Below are 19,060 nucleotides of genomic sequence, written 5' to 3'. Positions count from 1 at the left end.
AAATTGAACGCTTTCTTCCCATCCAAGCATACATCGTCAATTATGTTGTTGAACGCCAGCTACGTACGTTGTATGCAGTGGCGGTTCTAGCTTGTTTGGCTCCCTGGGCGAACCCCCCCTTCAGCGCCCCCGCACTAACTAATTTTTTTCAGACATTTGGAACACAAAAAAAATATCATAACATTTAAAACTATATAAATATACAACTATATATAAAATAAGATAAACATATAAAAAAGAAGTAACAAAGACAAATAGAAACAAATTTGTGTTGATTAGGCACTTGAGCATCAATACATTACCCATCCCCCAAGACTGTAAACCAAGAGTCAAGACTAAACCAATTCACCTTGGTGGTGTGCAGTACTGTACAAAGTTAGAGGTGCACTATTTGATAGATTCCCCCGCTCTCCCTACCTCGTACTTCTGAGTGGGAGACCTTCCCAGGCAGTAGCCTGCCTAGCTCACAAACTAGAATCAGGGTGCCCACTCCGACACGGTTAATTGACCCACAGTCCCACACGGTGACATGATATCATTGACGTAACATGCAAATGAGCGATAGAAAACTGATCACGCAAATGTCACCATTACGATTTTTTTTTTGTGTGGGTTCCCCATGCCGCCACTGGCAAGATGCTGCCCTGGGCGGTGGCCCATGTCGCCTATACCTAAATCTGCCACTGGTTGTATGTGCGGTAATAATATGTCATTGCCGTTGCCTGCTATTGTACCTGCCGCTCGGAAAGCTACTGCAGCGGTGAGTGAGGGATGTTTGGCAGCGAGCATTGAGGCAACATGCATGTTGTTGCAGACAATAGCTCTCACATTATTGTCTCACATACGTCTGTATTCACAGTAAATGCCCCCCCTAGGGGGCTGCTAGTACCAGTTGTTTTAGTGTAGGGCTGTAACAAAAGCTTGCACTGTTGCTTGCAGGTGGAGGGTTGAACGCCCCAAACCGAGACCGACAAGCCATTAACATTAAAGTTTTGTCAATAAAGCTAACCACATTGTGCATTTATGTATCTCTTTTGCATTACAGGTGATATTTCTTCATGGCCTGGGTGACACTGGGTATGTGCAGTACAGCTCATTCATATCATCCCTCAATTTACTCCTACCACTCACCATTGACTCAAGAGTTATCGGTCATATTATTTCCATTTACTGTAGTCTTCAGCTCATAAGATATCTTTTGCTTTTGTTCATAGCAATGGCTGGGCAGAGGCCTTTGCTGGGATCCAGACACCACATGTGAAATACATGTGTCCTCACTCGTGAGTACCTCTGTGGACAAGCACAGCTCCTGTATATGGAGATTGTTGATGATAGTGATTATTGATTACATTTTGTTAATACAGTTGAAAACGGAAGTGTACATACTCTTAGGTTGGAGTCATTAAAACTTGTTTTTCAACCACTCCACAAATTTCTTGTAAACAAACTATAGTTTTGACAAGTCGGTTAGGACACCTACTTTGTGCATGACAAGTAATTTTTCCAACAATTGTTTACAGACACATTATTTCACTTACGTAGCCAAGTGGTTAGAGCGTTGGACTAGCAACCGGAAGGTTGCGAGTTCAAACCCCCGAGCTGACAAGGTATAAATCTGTCGTTCTGCCCCTGAACAGGCAGTTAACCCACTGTTCCCAGGCCGTCATTGAAAATAAGAATGTGTTCTTAACTGACTTGCCTGGTTAAATAAAGGTAAAAAAAAAAAAAATTAAAAGTGGGTCAGAAATGTACATACACTAAGTTGACTGTGCCTTCAAACAGCTTGGAAAATTCCAGAAAAGGATGTCATGGCTTTAGAAGCTTCTGAAATTTACATAATTTGAGTCAATTGGAGGTGTACCTGTGGTTGTATTTCAAGGCCTACCTTCAAACTCAGTGCCTCTTTGCTTGACATCATGGGAAAATCAAAAGAAATCAGCCAAGACCTCAGAATTCTATATATTTTTTTAGACTTTTAGACCTCCACAAGTCTGCTTCATCCTTGGGAGCAATTTCCAAATGCCTGAATGTACCACGTTCATCTGTACAAACAATATTACGCAAGTATAAACACCATGGGACAACGCAGTCGTCATACCGCTCAGGAAGGAGATGTGTTCTGTCTCCTAGAGATGAACGTACTTTGGTGCGAAAAGTGCAAATCAATCCCAGAACAACAGCAAAGGACCTATTGAAGATGCTGGAGGAAACAGGTACAATTGTATCTATATCCACAGTAAAACGCTTCCTATATCGACATAACCTGAAAGGCCGTTCAGCAAGGAAGAAGCCACTGATCCAAAACCGCCATAAAAAAACAGACTATGGTTTGCAACTGCACATGGGGACTAAGATCATACTTTTTGGAGAAATGTCCTCTGGTCTGATGATGTCAGACGGTGGGCGTAGCTGCTGCATGAAGTCAGGCGCAGGAGAGATGAGTGAACAACGCACTTTACTCAAGAAAATAGCACAATTAACAGTACCAATGTGCAAACAATAACGGTTGCCACAAAACCATCCGGAAACGTAGCGACATGAACAATAAACAATCACACACAAAGACATGGGGGAAACAGAGGGTTAAATACATGACCAGTAATTGGGAAATGAAAACCAGGTGTGTTGGAAACAAAGACAAAACCAATGGAAAATGAATAGTGGATCGGCGATGGCTAGAAGGCCGACAATGTCGACCGCCGAGCGCCACCCAAACAAGGAGAGGACAGATTAAACAAAAAGAGAACTGTTTGGCCATAACAACCATTGTTATATTTGGAGGAAAAGGGGGAGGCTAGCAAGCCGAAGGACACCATCCCAACCATGAAGCACGGGGGTGGCAGCATCATGTTGTGGTCGTGCTTTGCTGCAAGTGGGACTGGTGCAATTCTGAAAATGGATGGTTTCATGAGGAAGGGAAATTATGTGGATATATTGAAGCAACATCTCAAGACATCAGCCAGGAAGTTAAAGCTTGGTCGCAAATGGGTCTTCCAAATGGACAATGACCCCAAGCATACTTCCAAAGTTGTGGTAAAATGGCTTAAGAACAACAAAGTCAAGGTATTGGAGTGGCCATCACAAAGCCCTGACCTCAATCCTGTAGAAAATTTGAAAAAGCGTGTGCGAGCAAAGAGGCCTACAAACCTGACTCCGTTACACCAGCTCTGTCAGAAGGAATGGGCCAAAATTCACCCAACTTATTGTGGGAAGCTTGTGGAAGACTACCCAAAAACGTTTGACCCAAGTGAAACAATTTAAAGGCATTGCTACCAAATACTAATTGAGTGTATGTAAGTTTTTGACAGACTGGGAATGTGATGAAAGAAATAAAGCTGAAATAAATCATTCTCTCTACTATTACTCTGACATTTCACATTCTTAAAGTAAAGTGGTGATCCTAACTGATCTTAGACAGATCATTTTAGCTTGGATTAAATGTCAGGAATTGTGAAAAACTGAGTTTAAATGTATTTGGCTAAGGTGTATGTAAACTTCTGACTTCAACTGTATATGCATTTATTAATGACAGTGAAACTGTTTTATTTAATTTAAATGTTTCAGTCCATTCAAGCCTGTTACATTAAATGTGGGCATGAACATGCCCTCCTGGTAAAAAGTCAAGTTTATTTAATTTTATAAAAAGGAAGGCAATATCCAAGAACCGTAGCCGATTTGGGTTAATCACTCCCCTCTATGTTATAGGTTTGACATCATCGGCTTGCAAACAGATGCAGAGGAAGAGGAAGCTGGTATTAAACATGTTTCAGAGAAAAGTGAGTCTACATGGTTTGGATGTAGCTGCACTAGGGCATACAGTATGGTAATGTTTTAAACTGTATGAACCTGAGCTTGATTCTATTTGAGTTTGATTTCATTGAGTGCTGCCTGTCTTCTCAGCTAAAACGCTGATTGATCAAGAAGTGAAGATTGGAATAACATCCCACAGAATTGTTCTTGGTGGGTTTTCTCAGGTAGACTAGCCTGTGACAATAAAAACCTGTAAAACAACGCTCAAATGTACTAAACTCAGTGGTAAGACATAGCGATAGTAATTGTTTGTGTGCTTTGGTGTATACAGGATGGAGCGTTGTCTCTCTACACTGCTCTCACGACCCAACAGAAACTGGAGGGAGTGGTTGCTCTCAGCTGCTGGCTCCCTCTACAGTACACCCTCCCTCAAGTATAGGCTACCCTGCATTAGAAATGTTCTGTGGTGCACTTAGGTTATACATAAGATCCATTCTATTGTTTTGGAATGTAAGCAGTCTATTAGCTTTGTGGACGGACCACTAGAGGGCAGGCTGGGCTCATGGATAGTTGCCCAACAGAGCCTGGGAGACAAGGTAACCAGAGTCAATTAAGCACAGCTGACGGTACTAATGAGATACTCTCCTTCCCCTATAAAAGAGAGAATGGAACCAGAAGAGAGGAGGGGGAAACTATCTCTGGAAGATGGCCACCGAGAGAGGGAAGCTGTGCTGAAAGAACCACTAAGACGGTGACAAAACCGTGATTTATGTTTGTTGTAGTTTAAAGATTATCCTATTGTGTTCTTGTTTCATCTGGAGAAGAAGATGTGTGTTTTTCCTTGGAAGATTTTTCATTGATTATGTTTGAATGTTTTTGTTGACAAAATACTCTCAATAGAGAACCGTGTTCAATCAGAAAACCCTTTTTCCTGACTCGTTTATTCCACCTTCCCGCTTTAGAGTGACGCCTAATTACTTGGTACGCTCACAGCTTGTTACTTTTACCAAACCACACAAATCAACAATGGTCAAAGTCAATTCCCAGACATAGACAAAATCGTTCTAGAGACGTCACAAGTCGTAGCTGATTTGAAATATAAACCTAATGTTGTCCTTTCTCAGGCGTCGGCCAACTCTGCCAACAAGGAGATGCATGTCCTGCAGTGCCATGGCGAGGCGGACCCTCTGGTGCCCGTAATTTTGGATGTCTCAAGGTGGAGAAACGGAAGACCCTCTGTAACCTATCCAACATCACCTATAATACCTATCCCAGAATGCCTCACAGTGCCTGCCCTGAGGTTAGTATGGTTTGTACAGCAGCTCTGTGAATTCTGTAATTATGGTTCAACTTAGAAGATTGGCACTTTTTGAAGTCTTTAAACATACATAATAGAGTTGACATGAAATTAATGTATTATATTTTGTGTTGTAATACTTGTCTCTCTTGCGTCCAACAGGAAATGATGGATATCAAGCAGTTTATTGACAAGTAGCTTCCTCCAATCTAAGGGTTAGACCTACACACCCACTGCCATTAGAGCTCCTTGAAGGTGACTCCTGTGATGCTCCATAGAAAACAAGACTCCCTAAATTTTACCAGCATATCGATTGCGCAACCAGGGGTGGTAAAACCTTGGATCATTGTTACTCTAACTTCCGCGACGCATATAAGGCCCTGCCCCGCCCCCCTTTCGGAAAAGCTGACCACGACTCCATTTTGCTGATCCCTGCCTACAGGCAGAAACTAAAACAAGAGGCTCCCACGCTGAGGTCTGTCCAACGCTGGTCAGACCAAGCTGACTCCACACTCCAAGACTGCTTCCATCACGTGGACTGGGACATGTTTCGTATTGCGTCAGATGGAAATATTGACGAATACGCTGATTCGGTGTGCGAGTTCATTAGAACGTGCGTCGAAGATGTCGTTCCCATAGCAACGATAAAAACATTCCCAAACCAGAAACCGTGGATTGATGGCAGCATTCGCGTGAAACTGAAAGCGCGAACCACTGCTTTTAATCAGGGCAAGGTGTCTGGTAACATGTCCGAATATAAACAATGCAGCTATTCCCTCCGCAAGGCTATTAAACAAGCTAAGCGTCAGTACAGAGACAAAGTGGAATCTCAATTCAATGGCTCAGACACAAGAGGCATGTGGCAGGGTCTACAGTCAATCACGGACTACAAGAAGAAACCCAGCCCAGTCACGGACCAGGATGTCTTGCTCCCAGGCAGACTAAATAACTTTTTTGCCCGCTTTGAGGACAATACAGTGCCACTGACACGGCCTGCAACGAAAACATGCGGTCTCTCCTTCACTGCAGCCGAGGTGAGTAAGACATTTAAACGTGTTAACCCTCGCAAGGCTGCAGGCCCAGACGGCATCCCCAGCCGCGCCTCAGAGCATGCGCAGACCAGCTGGCCGGTGTGTTTACGGACATATTCAATCAATCCCTATACCAGTCTGCTGTTCCCACATGCTTCAAGAGGGCCACCATTGTTCCTGTTCCCAAGAAAGCTAAGGTAACTGAGCTAAACGACTACCGCCCGTAGCACTCACTTCCGTCATCATGAAGTGCTTTGAGAGACTAGTCAAGGACCATATCACCTCCACCCTACCTGACACCCTAGACCCACTCCAATTTGCTTACCGCCCAAATAGGTCCACAGACGATGCAATCTCAACCACACTGCACACTGCCCTAACCCACCTGGACAAGAGGAATACCTATGTGAGAATGCTGTTCATCGACTACAGCTCGGCATTCAATACCATAGTACCCTCCAAGCTCGTCATCAAGCTCGAGACCCTGGGTCTCGACCCCGCCCTGTGCAACTGGGTACTGGACTTCCTGACGGGCCGCCCCCAGGTGGTGAGGGTAGGCAACAACATCTCCTCCCGCTGATCCTCAACACGGGGCCCCACAAGGGTGCGTTCTGAGCCCTCTCCTGTACTCCCTGTTCACCCACGACTGCGTGGCCACGCACGCCTCCAACTCAATCATCAAGTTTGCGGACGACACAACAGTGGTAGGCTTGATTACCAACAACGACGAGACGGCCTACAGGGAGGAGGTGAGGGCCCTCGGAGTGTGGTGTCAGGAAAATAACCTCACACTCAACGTCAACAAAACTAAGGAGATGATTGTGGACTTCAGGAAACAGCAGAGGGAACAGCCCCCTATCCACATCGATGGATCAGTAGTGGAGAGGGTAGCAAGTTTTAAGTTCCTCGGCATACACATCACAGACAAACTGAATTGGTCCACTCACACTGACAGCGTCGTGAAGAAGGCGCAGCAGCGCCTCTTCAACCTCAGGAGGCTGAAGAAATTCGGCTTGTCACCAAAAGCACTCACAAACTTCTACAGATGCACAATCGAGAGCATCCTGGCGGGCTGTATCACCGCCTGGTACGGCAACTGCTCCGCCCTCAACCGTAAGGCTCTCCAGAGGGTAGTGAGGTCTGCACAACGCATCACCGGGGCAAACTACCTGCCCTCCAGGACACCTACACCACCCGATGTTACAGGAAGGCCATAAAGATCATCAAGGACATCAACCACCCGAACCACTGCCTGTTCACCCCGCTATCATCCAGAAGGCGAGGTCAGTACAGGTGCATCAAAGCTGGGACCGAGAGACTGAAAAACAGCTTCTATCTCAAGGCCATCAGACTGTTAAACAGCCACCACTAACATTGAGTGGCTGCTGCCAACACACTGTCATTGACACTGACCCAACTCCAGCCACTTTAATAATGGGAATTGATGGGAAATGATGTAAATATATCACTAGCCACTTTAAACAATGCTACCTTATATAATGTTACTTAACCTACATTATTCATCTCATATGCATATGTATATACTGTACTCTAGATCATCGACTGCATTCTTATGTCACTAGCCACTTTAACTATGCCACTTTGTTTACTTTGTCTACATACTCATCTCATATGTATATACTGTACTCGATACCATCTACTGTATGCTGCTCTGTACCATCACTCATTCATATATCCTTATGTACATATTCCTTATCCCCTTACACTGTGTACAAGACAGTAGTTTTGGAATTGTTAGTTAGATTACTTGTTGTTTATCACTGCATTGTCGGAACTAGAAGCACAAGCATTTCGCTACACTCGCATTAACATCTGCTAACCATGTGTATGTGACAAATAAGATTTGATTTGATTTGACTGTCTGAACCACATATCTCACTCAATATAACCTGCTGCTAACTCAGACTGACAGACATAGTCAGGGACAGGCCTGAGGGCTAGCTAGAGACAAGCCAAGGAGAGGGACACCATAACTTCAAACAATTGTATTCTCTGCTGGAGCCTGGTGGAATCTTTTAATGTTTGAATCTGTTTGCCAGTTGCCAGTGCTGTTGTTGGTGTAGCTATTTGCTATTGAAAAGCCATCTCTTCCAGGGAGTATTTTTTTGATTGTATCGTTTTGAAAATATGAATCTTAATATGTTGATTTGCTATGGGGAAATAAAACCCTGATATAATGCAATAGTAAAAGAAGACGACAACATATGAATTATTGTGCTTTATTCGATTTGTAAGACTTGAAAGCCATTTTCTGTTAATTCAATACACAAATACAGTATATGAATGGTCACATACTATTTATTTCATACATGTATGTTCCTGTTTATGTTTTGACAGAGAAATAGGACTAAATTAGCATCACAGTATTCATATCACAGGCAAGATCTTTTTCCAGGTATCAGCTCACACTGTACATAAAAAGTTACTATTCTTTGAGAAGAGCTGAAAGCACCACAATTTAATATCAAGTGTGTTCAACTGCTGCACCATTTTTGTGATGTTTTATTCAAACTACAGTTCCAGTCAAAAGTTTGGACACACCTACTCATTCACCTACTCATTTTTCTTTATTTTTACTATTTACTACATTGTAGAATAGTAGTGAAGACATCAAAACTATGAAATAACACATATGGAATCATGTAGTAACCAAAAAAGTGTTAAACAAATCTAAATATATTTTAGATTCTTCAAAGTAACCACCCTTCGCCTTGATGACAGCTTTGCACACTCTTGGCATTCTCTCAACCAGCTTCACCTGGAATGCTTCCCACATATGCTGAGCACTTGTTGGCTGCTTTTCCTTCACTCTGCGGTCCAACTCATCCCAAACCATCTCAGTTGGGTTGAGGTCGGGTGATTGTGGAGGCCAGGTCATCTGATGCAGCACTTCATCACTTCCCTTCTTGCTCAAATAGCCCTGACACAGCCTGGAGGTGTATTTTGGGTCATTTTCCTGTTGAAAAACAAATGATAGTCCCACTAAGCCCAAACCAGATGGGATGGCGTATCGCTGCAGAATGCTGTGGTAGCCATGCTGGTTAAACTTTCCTTGAATTCTAAATAAATCACAGACAGTGTTACCAGGAAAGCACCATCACACCACCTCCTCCATGCTTCACGGTGGGAACCACACATGCAGAGATCATCTGTTCCCCTACTCTGCGTCTTACAAAGACACAGCAGTTGGAACCAAAAATCTCAAATTTGGACTCATCAGACCAATGGACAAATTTCCACCGGTCTAATGTCCATTCTTCTTATTGGTGTCCTTTAGCAATGGTTTCTTTGGAGCAATTCATGCAGTCTCTTCTGAACAGTTGATGTTGAGATGGGTCTGTTACTTAAACTCTGTGAAGACTTTATTTGGGCTGCAATTTCTGAGGCTGGTAACTCTAATGAACTTATTCTATGCAGCAGAGATACCTCCGGGTCTTCCTTTCCTGTGGCGGTCCTCATGAGAGCCAGTTTCATCATAGCACTTTATGGTTTTGCGACAGCACTTGAAGAAACTTTCAAAGTTCTTGAAATGTTCCGTATTGACTGACCTTCATGTCTTAAAGTAATGATGGACTGTTGTTTCTCTTTGCTTATTTGAGCTGTTCTTGCCATGATATGGACTTGGTATTTTACCAAATAGGGCTATCTTCTGTATACCAACCCTACCTTTTCACAACACAACTGATTGTCTCAAACACATTAAGTTAACTTTTAACAAGGCACACCTGTTAATTGAAATGCATTCCAGGTGACTACCTCATGAAGCTGGTTGAGAGAAAGCCAAGAGTGTACAAAGCTGTTATCGAGGCAAAGGGTGGTTACTTTGAAGAATCTCAAATAGAAAATATATTTTGATTTGTTAAACACTTTTTTGGTTACTACATGATTCTATATGTGTTATTTCATAGTTTTGATGTCTTCACTATTCTACAATGTAGAAAATAGTAAAAATAAAGAAAAACCATGGAATGAGTAGGTGTTCCCAAACTATTGACTGGTACTGTATGTTGAAGGTGTAGTGGTAAACGATCTAATGCCAAGGCACTTTCCCATGTCTTCTTAATATTAAGTGAAATTAGATTTCATTAAAAATAACTGAAAATGATTTAAGTCTGACAATAGAACTACACACAAATGCAGTGCTAACAGATACAACATGCTTTCCCCTCATAAAACTATAGAAAAGTGCAATGTGAAGTGCTAGGCAATATAAAAATATAAATATATTTGGAAACATCTTGAAATCTGAATTGGAATACAGCGTATGTTCTTGCTCGCTTTGAGGATTTTGGAAAGCCAATATTTAAGGTAGCACACAGTAGTTACACCTTAATATCGACATTTTTGTAAATAGAGCCTATTGATCAATCAACATGTGAACTGTAACTGAAAGCTGGACCTAAGATACACAAGTGTCATCTAAGAGCAATGTGTAGAGTGATTGACGGAGAATGGAAGTCTATGGCTCTGTGGCAGGTGGTGGTTCTTCCAGGCCCTGCAGTAATTCGGCATACGCTGTCGAGTTCATGTAGCGTGGGTATGAGTCTCTCTGCATCAGCGTGTAGATCTGCTGCTGGGCGTCCTCAAACGTGTGGGACGTGGGCTCCAGCATGTTCTTGTTGATCACGTCTCGAACACGTGAGTCCAAACTCACCTGGAGAAGTAATTAAACAACCAGAGAAGTTGAATAAGAGCAGTAGCGGTCTAATGAATAACTGTAATAAGTCGGAGGTATGTGAAATCTAGAGTAGTCTTGCTGAAGCAAGTCACACTAATGAGAATACTCTATGGAGAAAGCATTTTAGGCTTACAGCTATAAATGAGCACAATTATAGGATACTTCAGTCTCAAGAAAGGCCAAAGCGGTGTAAACTCACCTCTTTAGGGGAGAGGATAGAAATGAAGTCCTCATAGATCTGTCGTACTTTCTCCTCCACCACAGTTTTGTTGGTCTCCTTTTTGAGCTCTTCGCAGGCCAACCAGAACATCATGTTCTCTTCACTAAACTCTGTCCTTAGGAACTGTCGGAAGCAGCCCCGCCCTGCGGGGCTCTTCATCAGCCTCTCAAACGACATGGTCCATATTGTCGCATCCTCCAGAGTAGGCTTGGGGCTTCAAAAAAAGGGACCGTGCTCTTTATTTCATACAATAGATGTAGTTGTTTAATGTTGACGTTTCAGCTCTAGCTCTATATAATTACATATAGAACTCAAAAGATTACATCACATATTAGTAATTTAGTAGGATCTCTGTGTCTAGAGATTTTATTAAACAGTCTCAACCATATCCCCTTTTCTTGTTTTTCCTAAACTATGTAGCTAACCCTATGGGGTATATCTACTGTGTAGTGCTGTTACCTGTCATCACAGTTTGCGATTCCCTCTGCCCTCCTCTCATAGGTGCTTCTTTGAATCCTCTCATCCTCTGTCATAACATTCAGACTGAAAAACAGTGAAAAACGGAATAGAAATAGAAAATGTACTGTATGCACAATGTATGGTTTTCGGCTATTGTCAATTGGCGTGGGCAGCAGGCATGTTGTTTGTTCCAAACTGTGAACAACAGTGGTGGTAGGTGCACATGTCCCGGATGCGTGAGTTCTGCACGGAGGTCTTGTGTAAACACTACTGTCATCCAGTCCTTAGAGATGTGCTGGAGTTAATTTAAACACCTAGTGTAGCAGTCACCTGTAGCCTAATTAAAGGCAGGTGAGAATCCACCACATCTGGGCTCTCCAGGCACACACTGTAGCTCTGCGACAATTAGCACAACTTAATTGAGGTTGATGTGGAGACAGAGACTATTCCCACTCCCTGAGGTGTGAATTAGCATGCTCTTATTCTGCACACAACAGGTAGTGCTGTCCTAAGAGAGCAGTCAGAGGAAGAGGCATAATCCTTGCTTACGTATACATCTATGACTTCAAAACATAAATGTCCCTGTGGGTTTTGTCCACAGAGACTGTGTGTAGCTGGCAGATGCTCTGTTTGTGTCCTGTGCAGAGTATATTGTACAGTACATTCGGGAAGTATTCAGACCCTTGACTTTTTCCACATTTTGTTATGTTACAGCCTTATTCTAAAAATATTTTTTTCCCTCATCAATTTACACACAGTATCACATAATGACAAAGCAAAAACTGTTTTTTCTAAATGTATTACAAATAAAAAAACAAAATACCTTATTCAAACATTTTGCTCTGCGACTCGAAATTGAGTTCAGGTGCATCCTGTTTCCATTGATCATCCTTGAGATGGTTCTACAACTTGATTGGACAATTAAATTGATTGGACATTATTTGGAAAGGCATACACCTGTGGGCCTACAGTTGACAGTGCATGTCAGTGCAAAAACCAAGCCACGAGGTCGAAGGAATTGTATATAAAGCTCCGAAACCGGATTGTGTCGAGGCACAGATCTGGCGAAGGGTACCAAAAAATGTCTGCAGCATTGAAGGTCCCCAAGAACACAGTGGCCTCCATCATTCTTAAATGGAAGAAGTTTGGAACCACCAAGACTCTTCCTAGAATTGGCTGCCTGGCCAAACTGAACAATCGGGGGAGAAGGGCCTTGGTCAGGGAGGTGATCAAGAACCTGATGGACTCTCTGACAGAGCTCCAGAGTTCCTCTGTGGAGATGGGAGGATGTTCCAGAAGGACAACCATCTCTGCAGCACTCCAACAATCAGGCCTTTATGGTAGAGTGGCCAGACGGAAGCCACTCCTCAGTAAAAGGCACATGAAAGCCCACTTGAAGTTTGCCAAAAGGCACCTGAAGACTCTCAGACCGTGAGAAACAAGATTATCTGGGCTGATGAAACCAAAATTGAAGTCCTTGGCCTGAATGCCAAGTGTCATGTCTGGAAGAAACCTGGCACCATTCATACGGTGAAGCATGGTGGTGGGAGCATTATGCTATGGGATTTATTTCAGTGGCAGGGACTGAGAGACTAGTCAGGATTGAGGGTAAGATGAATGAAGCAAAGTACAGAGAGATCATTGATGAAAACCTGCTTCAGAGTGCTCAGGACCTCAGACTGAAGTGAAGGGTCACCTTCACTAAGCACACAGCCAAGACAACGCAGGAGTGCCTTCGGGACAAGTCTATGAATGTCCTTGAGTGGCCCAGCCAGAGCCCAAATTGAACCCGATTGAACATCTCTGAAGTGACCTGAAAATAGCTGTGCAGCAACGCTCCCCATCCAACCTGACAGGAACGGCAGAGAAGAATGGGAGAAACTCCCGAAATACTGCTGTGCCAAGCTTGTAGTGTCATACCCAAGAAGACTCAAGGCTGTAATCGCTGCCAAATGTGCTTCAACACAGTACTGAGTAAAGGGTCGGAATACTTATGTAAATGTGATATTTCAGTTTTTTATTTTGTAAAAATTTGCAAAAATGTCTAAAAAACAAATATTGCTTTGTCATTAAGGGGTATTGTGTGTAGAATGATGAAGCAAAAAAACAATGTAATCCATTTAGAATAAGGCTGTAACATAACAAAATGTGGAAAAAGTAAAGGGTTCTGAAGACGACCGAATGCACTGTATGTAGGTTGCTCCAGATAACGGCGTCATGTGCATAGGGGGCACGTGTCCCCTCAAAGATGTCCTGTAAAATATAAATATGTTTCATTTTTTGTTTGTTGTCTCTCTGTAATACTACTATCCACCTAGCAATTTTATGAAGTTGGCTTTAGCTAGCCCAGATAGGTTCCCAATCTCCCAACCTCATAACTAGATACCAAGAAGCAATTTCAGGCTATCAATCAAGTAGCTAGCTTGTCTAACTCTCTTAGCTGGCATGCCAGCTGTCGGTGGACTTTAGAAACACAAAAAATTACTAAATTCACTGAATATGACCCACATTCCTTTCAATCTTATACCCAGATTTGAGCATATTTAGTTTCTTTAACAAAATAACTACAGAGGATACAGACAGCTCAAGAGGTATGCTTAGATATGCAGAAAAATAAACATATATTCTTTAATAGAATTAAGTATAATGATTATGGCTCTTGATTGCAGGAAAGACCGTTTCAGGTGTTTGAAAAATGCTAAATTCTCCAACTTTCTGACTGGGGGCTTAGTCCCACTCCAGACCACTCCCCAGCCATCTTCACATACTTGGTGCCCCCTCAGATTTTTGGGGTGCATGACGCCCCTGCTCCGGAGTGCAGAGTTTTGGTATAAGCATGGTATATATAATGGAAGGTAGCTATGGGTTATGTCCCAAATGGCACCCTATGGGCCCTAGTCAAAAGTAGTGCGCCATATAAGGAATAGAGTGCCATTTGGGACACAAACCCTTACTATGGATAGTATAGTGGTACCTACCAGGAGCAGCTGCAGCAGCAACACCAGCAGAAACAACAGGCATTGGAAGCGTTGGTGGGCATGTTCCCCATCCTGTGCTGTGATTGGAGGACACTGGTCGCGGCTTCCTGGTGCATTTGCATCTGTCTCTTGCGCATCTCCAGCCGCTCTGACCCCATGGGCTGCAGACCAGGACACACAACACCACGCTGAGGTTGTAGGTGAGACAGACTCACAATACTGCAGACCCCCCCCCCCCCCCCAATACAGCACACTGCACTCACTTAGGCTATACAACCTGGAAACTCGAGTTGGTTCAGATAATTCCCACATAGAATGCAGGCATCAGTCATCCACCCGTATACTTATAACCATATCTTCTTGTAGATAACATTGAGGGAGTGAAAAATATGCCATTTTAAAGACTTGTACACAGTGGCGGATTTAGGTATAGGCGACATGGGCAGCCTCCCAGAGCGGCATCTTGCCGGGGGCGGAACGGGGCGCCCACACACATTTTTTGGAATGGTGACAATTGCGCGATCGGTTTTCTAGCGCTCATTTGCACGTCACGTCAATGATAGCATGTCACCGTGTTGTACTGTGGGTCAATTAACCTTTTCGGAGTGGGCTGATTCTAGTTTGTGAGCTAGGCAGGCTACTGCCTGGGAAGGTCTCCCACTCAGAAGCAGGAGATGGGGAGGGAAGCGACCTCAGATCTCCCAACTGGGAGCCGGAGATAGGGAGGAGCAGGGGAATCTATCAAATAGCGCACCTCTAAATTTGTATAGTACTAATGCAATTAGTAAAATCAGACACAATACGAAATGCTACCAAATAAACCACAATGCATTCATAATACTGTGAATATATAGTTACACAGACATATTGTTGCATTTTTTTCTGTTTTGTGCGAAATCGTTAAGAATAATATTAAACCAGTCTGCACACCACCAAGGTGAATTGGTTTGGTCTTGACTCTTGGTTAGCAGTGTTGGGGGATGGGTAATGTATTGATGCTCGAGTGCCAAATCTACACAAATTTGTTTCTATTTGTCTTTGATACTTCTTTTTGATATTTATGAGTCATATTTTTGGGGGTGGTTCGCCCAGGGAGCCATACAAGCTAGAACCACCACTGCTTGTACAACATTTCGAAACCACGTAAAAATAGTAGCCTACTGAGGGAATCCCCACGGCATGTCGTCACATCAGCTTGAGCGCGCATGTCTTGCGGAATGCTCTGACCACTTCAACAGAGCAGAATGATCGCTGTGCGAACTTCTTTTCACTGTCAAAGCGATAACTTATTATAGCGAGAAATGTAGTACCAGTTGGCTATGCAAAATACCGTCATTGACATTACATACATAAACATATATAAGCTATATCTAAGCTATTAAACGCCTATTAAGCCTAACATTCGCAGGATCAAATCATTTTAACGCGCTCTGGGGTGAGAAATGCATGGGATGAGAAAGACGAGGCGTTGCTGCCTCCAGCCAAGCATCCTCAGATACAACACAGATGGAGACTTGGGGGTTAGAGCGCTTTTGTTTTGTTTTTACCATTTATTAGGTTAATCAATATTGAGAATATTTTAAACGAAATACTGTATGCTGACAGTATAATAACGCATAAGGTGTATTTTTCTTTCAAGATGGAGAATATGGCATCTAATGATCTGATGCAAATGATGACTACAACAGCAGCAATAAATAAATAAATTACCATTAAATTCGGTAGCTATTTCCAAAAGATAGAACGAGATTGTCAAGAAACCATGCTGGCAATAATTATCTAGTGTCCATCATTTTCCATTTAGATTGCTGAATCTAATTCAAATTTTAGCATTCAATTATATTTCATAGCGGAAATTCCAATGTAACTGTACTCACTGTGTCACCATGAATGCCAAAATACAGGTGATTCTTGCCTCAATCACAAACGTCTGCACTGTGTTGCAATTCGTTTGCTCCATGCGCATGCGTTTTGTTTGAGTGCAAAAAAAATATGTTCTGCAGCTGAATCGTTGAAGGGCAGACCAGCTTTTACTGGAGGCTTCAAGCAATGTTTGATGATGCTCTCATAGCCTCATCTGTAGCAAAGCCTACTTCACAACCACTGAATGAAACATTTCCATGATCCACCCACCATGAGTAGCTAGATTTCCATCCAATTGGCGGCAGATTTTCATGAAAATATTCGAAAATCCACATGTAGAAAATATGCGCTATTTAACCAGCACTAGTGTTGTCACCAAACGGACTCGTACCAGATACAAATCAGTGCGTGATGACATAGTGCACACAAAAATATTTGTTTCGCTTAATTTTTCATTGTACCAAATAAAATGTCAATCGCATTTTCCAAAACTGTTGCGTTAAATAGCAATAGCCTTCTTTGGTTTTGGCACGTGCGCTCTAGGCAACAACAGTGCGGGTAGGCTGTGCGATTAGGCTAGTCTACATGATGAGATTATTATAATTATAACATTTGTATTTGTCAAACAGCAGTCAAGCATCGATCTGATCATCATGTCTCCAGAACATGACCCTCGATATGTATTGGAAAAGAGCATTATGCTCATCACATTGCACTTTCACAACCCTGTGAAGTTCATCATCATTTATTTAATCTGTAGCCTGATAAACTGCATGGTTTCCTGACAGGTCGCAGTGGGAGGACCACACAACATGTCTTTTATTTGTATTTATTTGTTTTACCACACAACATGTCATCGCGTGACTCCATGTGTACTTCGATATGATGGTTATTGTATCAATATTTGCGCATGAAAGCGTTTCCTCCTAAATTTCTCGCATAATTAATTTTACTGACATAAATAGATCCCACCTTGTCGAGCATATTTTGTTTTGTAGACATTTGTAAAGTGTACCGATACATTGTATGTTTCCATTATGCCTGTCATGACATGTTTTATCCAACATATACTTTATGCGCATAAACATGTTGGATGGAAACCTGGTTAGTGATAGAGATTTTATTCTATAAATTCATCATTAGGATAGTATACCCCCTCTGTAATTCACATAAAGACCACAAGATGTCACCAAATTATTTCCCCCAAACGTAACCTGACTGCCACTGCTCATGCTCAACAAAACATTTCCTCCGCGTTGTCACAACATTTGGAGGTATTTCAAGAAAACGATTTGATGAGAAGTTGATCACATTTTTTTGAAATTTTGAAAAACTTGTAGATATATTCCAATGAAGTTAGATCTATAATAGTTTTTTTTAAATATGCAAGTAGGAAAGCCTTAAAATAAATAATCCACTTGTTTAGAGAGAAAATGTAGATACTTTTTGAGTAAAGTAGTAATATGTTGGATGAGTGTGTTGAGGGCAACTAGCCTTTTAGCAATTTTACACAGCATTTTATGTCATTTTGATGGGATAGCTATAGCTACGTTGTTAAGACAGAGCTTTTCAATTGTCATCGCTCCCCCTGTTTTCAGTCACAGGTGTGGACTGGATTAGGTGTGAGCAGTGCAGGAGGTGGACTCATGAGTTGTGGTCCAATTTGACTGGGGATAGCTTTATTTCTGACCTATGTACAAATTAGAAATGTGCAATAGCAGAGCATAAGAGAGTTGCCACATCAATGTTACACTGAGTTAATTAGTTAAGTTATTGTTATTAAATGTTATATTTAATTTTAGAAGTTATATTATATTTCCAATAAATACATTTCTTTATGAATTAAAAACAACTTTTGATAACCTTTTGCTCATGAATGTTATTTTAAAGACTGCTGGGTTTTAAAATCTTGCATTATTTAAACGAGATTTAGTGTAATTGTACATAATGGAATGTACGGGAAAGGAACTACGAAGAAAGAACAAAGAAAATTAAAAAGGAGGGACTTTACATCAAATCTCCTCAAAGTGAGGTTAGTAATGGTGACATGTGCAACACCAATCCCCCCCCCCCCCCATATTTTATTTAAATAATTAAAATGAGACAACTAGACTTAGCTTTTAACTATTACTTACTCAAGAATTTCTAAATAAAACAGAGTAAATGGATTTTAACACACTTGGGTGAAACCCTTTGCCATAATCTTCTACCAGTGTCAGGTTTTGAAGGTAAGACCCAGATGCAGACTGTGTCAAAGAAACAATGTTTATTACAGCAACATGAGCAGGCAAACACCATGTCAAGGCAGGCATGGGGCGGTAATCCAGAGGTGGGGCAAAGGTGCAGGATGGTCAGGCATGCGGGCTCAGAGACAGGACAGGCAAGGGTCAAAACCAGGAGGGCGAGAAAAAGAGCGACTGGGGGAAAGCAAGCACTGAGACAAACCACTGGTTGACTTTACAAACAAGACCAACTGGCACAGACAGATAGAAAACACAGGTATGAGTACCCAGGGGATAACGGAGAAGATCGGCGACACCTGGAGGGGGGTGGGGACAAGCACAAGGACAGGTGAAGCAGATCAGGGCATGACAACCGGGGTAACTGGCACATCCGTGGTTACAGCCTTTTTCTAAAAATGTTTGTCATGAAAAAAAAAACTAAGTCTGAACTGTAGCCATTAACTTCCCTTTATGGTTGATTTGCCTAATCATGACCTTCATCCACATACCTTTTTTTTCTCCAAACATTTCTTTTTTGTGT

General features: G+C 42.2%; 1 protein-coding gene and 1 pseudogene across 1 annotated transcript; one reads left to right on the top strand and one right to left on the bottom strand.

Moving 5' to 3' along the window:
• The first annotated feature begins 477 nt into the window (after positions 1-477).
• Positions 478-5,260, top strand: LOC115104611 (acyl-protein thioesterase 1-like; annotated as a pseudogene).
• Positions 5,261-8,821: 3,561 nt separating this feature from the next.
• Positions 8,822-14,592, bottom strand: LOC115104609 (regulator of G-protein signaling 20-like). The gene is made up of 4 exons (XM_029625968.2): positions 14,435-14,592; positions 11,457-11,540; positions 10,977-11,211; positions 8,822-10,753 (listed from the first exon to the last, which is right to left on the bottom strand). Exons 1-4 carry the CDS (start codon positions 14,590-14,592, stop codon positions 10,559-10,561), a joined length of 672 nt encoding a protein of 223 aa, XP_029481828.2. The 3' UTR covers positions 8,822-10,558.
• Positions 14,593-19,060: the final 4,468 nt, after the last annotated feature.

Source organism: Oncorhynchus nerka, linkage group LG22 (assembly GCF_034236695.1).
Source record: "Oncorhynchus nerka isolate Pitt River linkage group LG22, Oner_Uvic_2.0, whole genome shotgun sequence".
NCBI classification, from domain to species: Eukaryota; Metazoa; Chordata; class Actinopteri; order Salmoniformes; family Salmonidae; genus Oncorhynchus; species Oncorhynchus nerka.
Note: the sequence above shows the minus strand (reverse complement) of the source record. Positions and strands in the feature narration are given on the sequence as shown.

Coding starts and splice junctions, on each gene's coding strand:
- LOC115104609 (XM_029625968.2), bottom strand. CDS start 14,592: ATGGGGTCAGAGCGGCTGGAGATGCGCAAGAGACAGATGCAAATGCAC. Junction 11,541..14,434: donor TGCTGCTGCAGCTGCTCCTG/GTAGGTACCACT, acceptor ACTGTTTTTCAG/TCTGAATGTTATGACAGAGG. Junction 10,754..10,976: donor CTATCCTCTCCCCTAAAGAG/GTGAGTTTACAC, acceptor TTACTTCTCCAG/GTGAGTTTGGACTCACGTGT.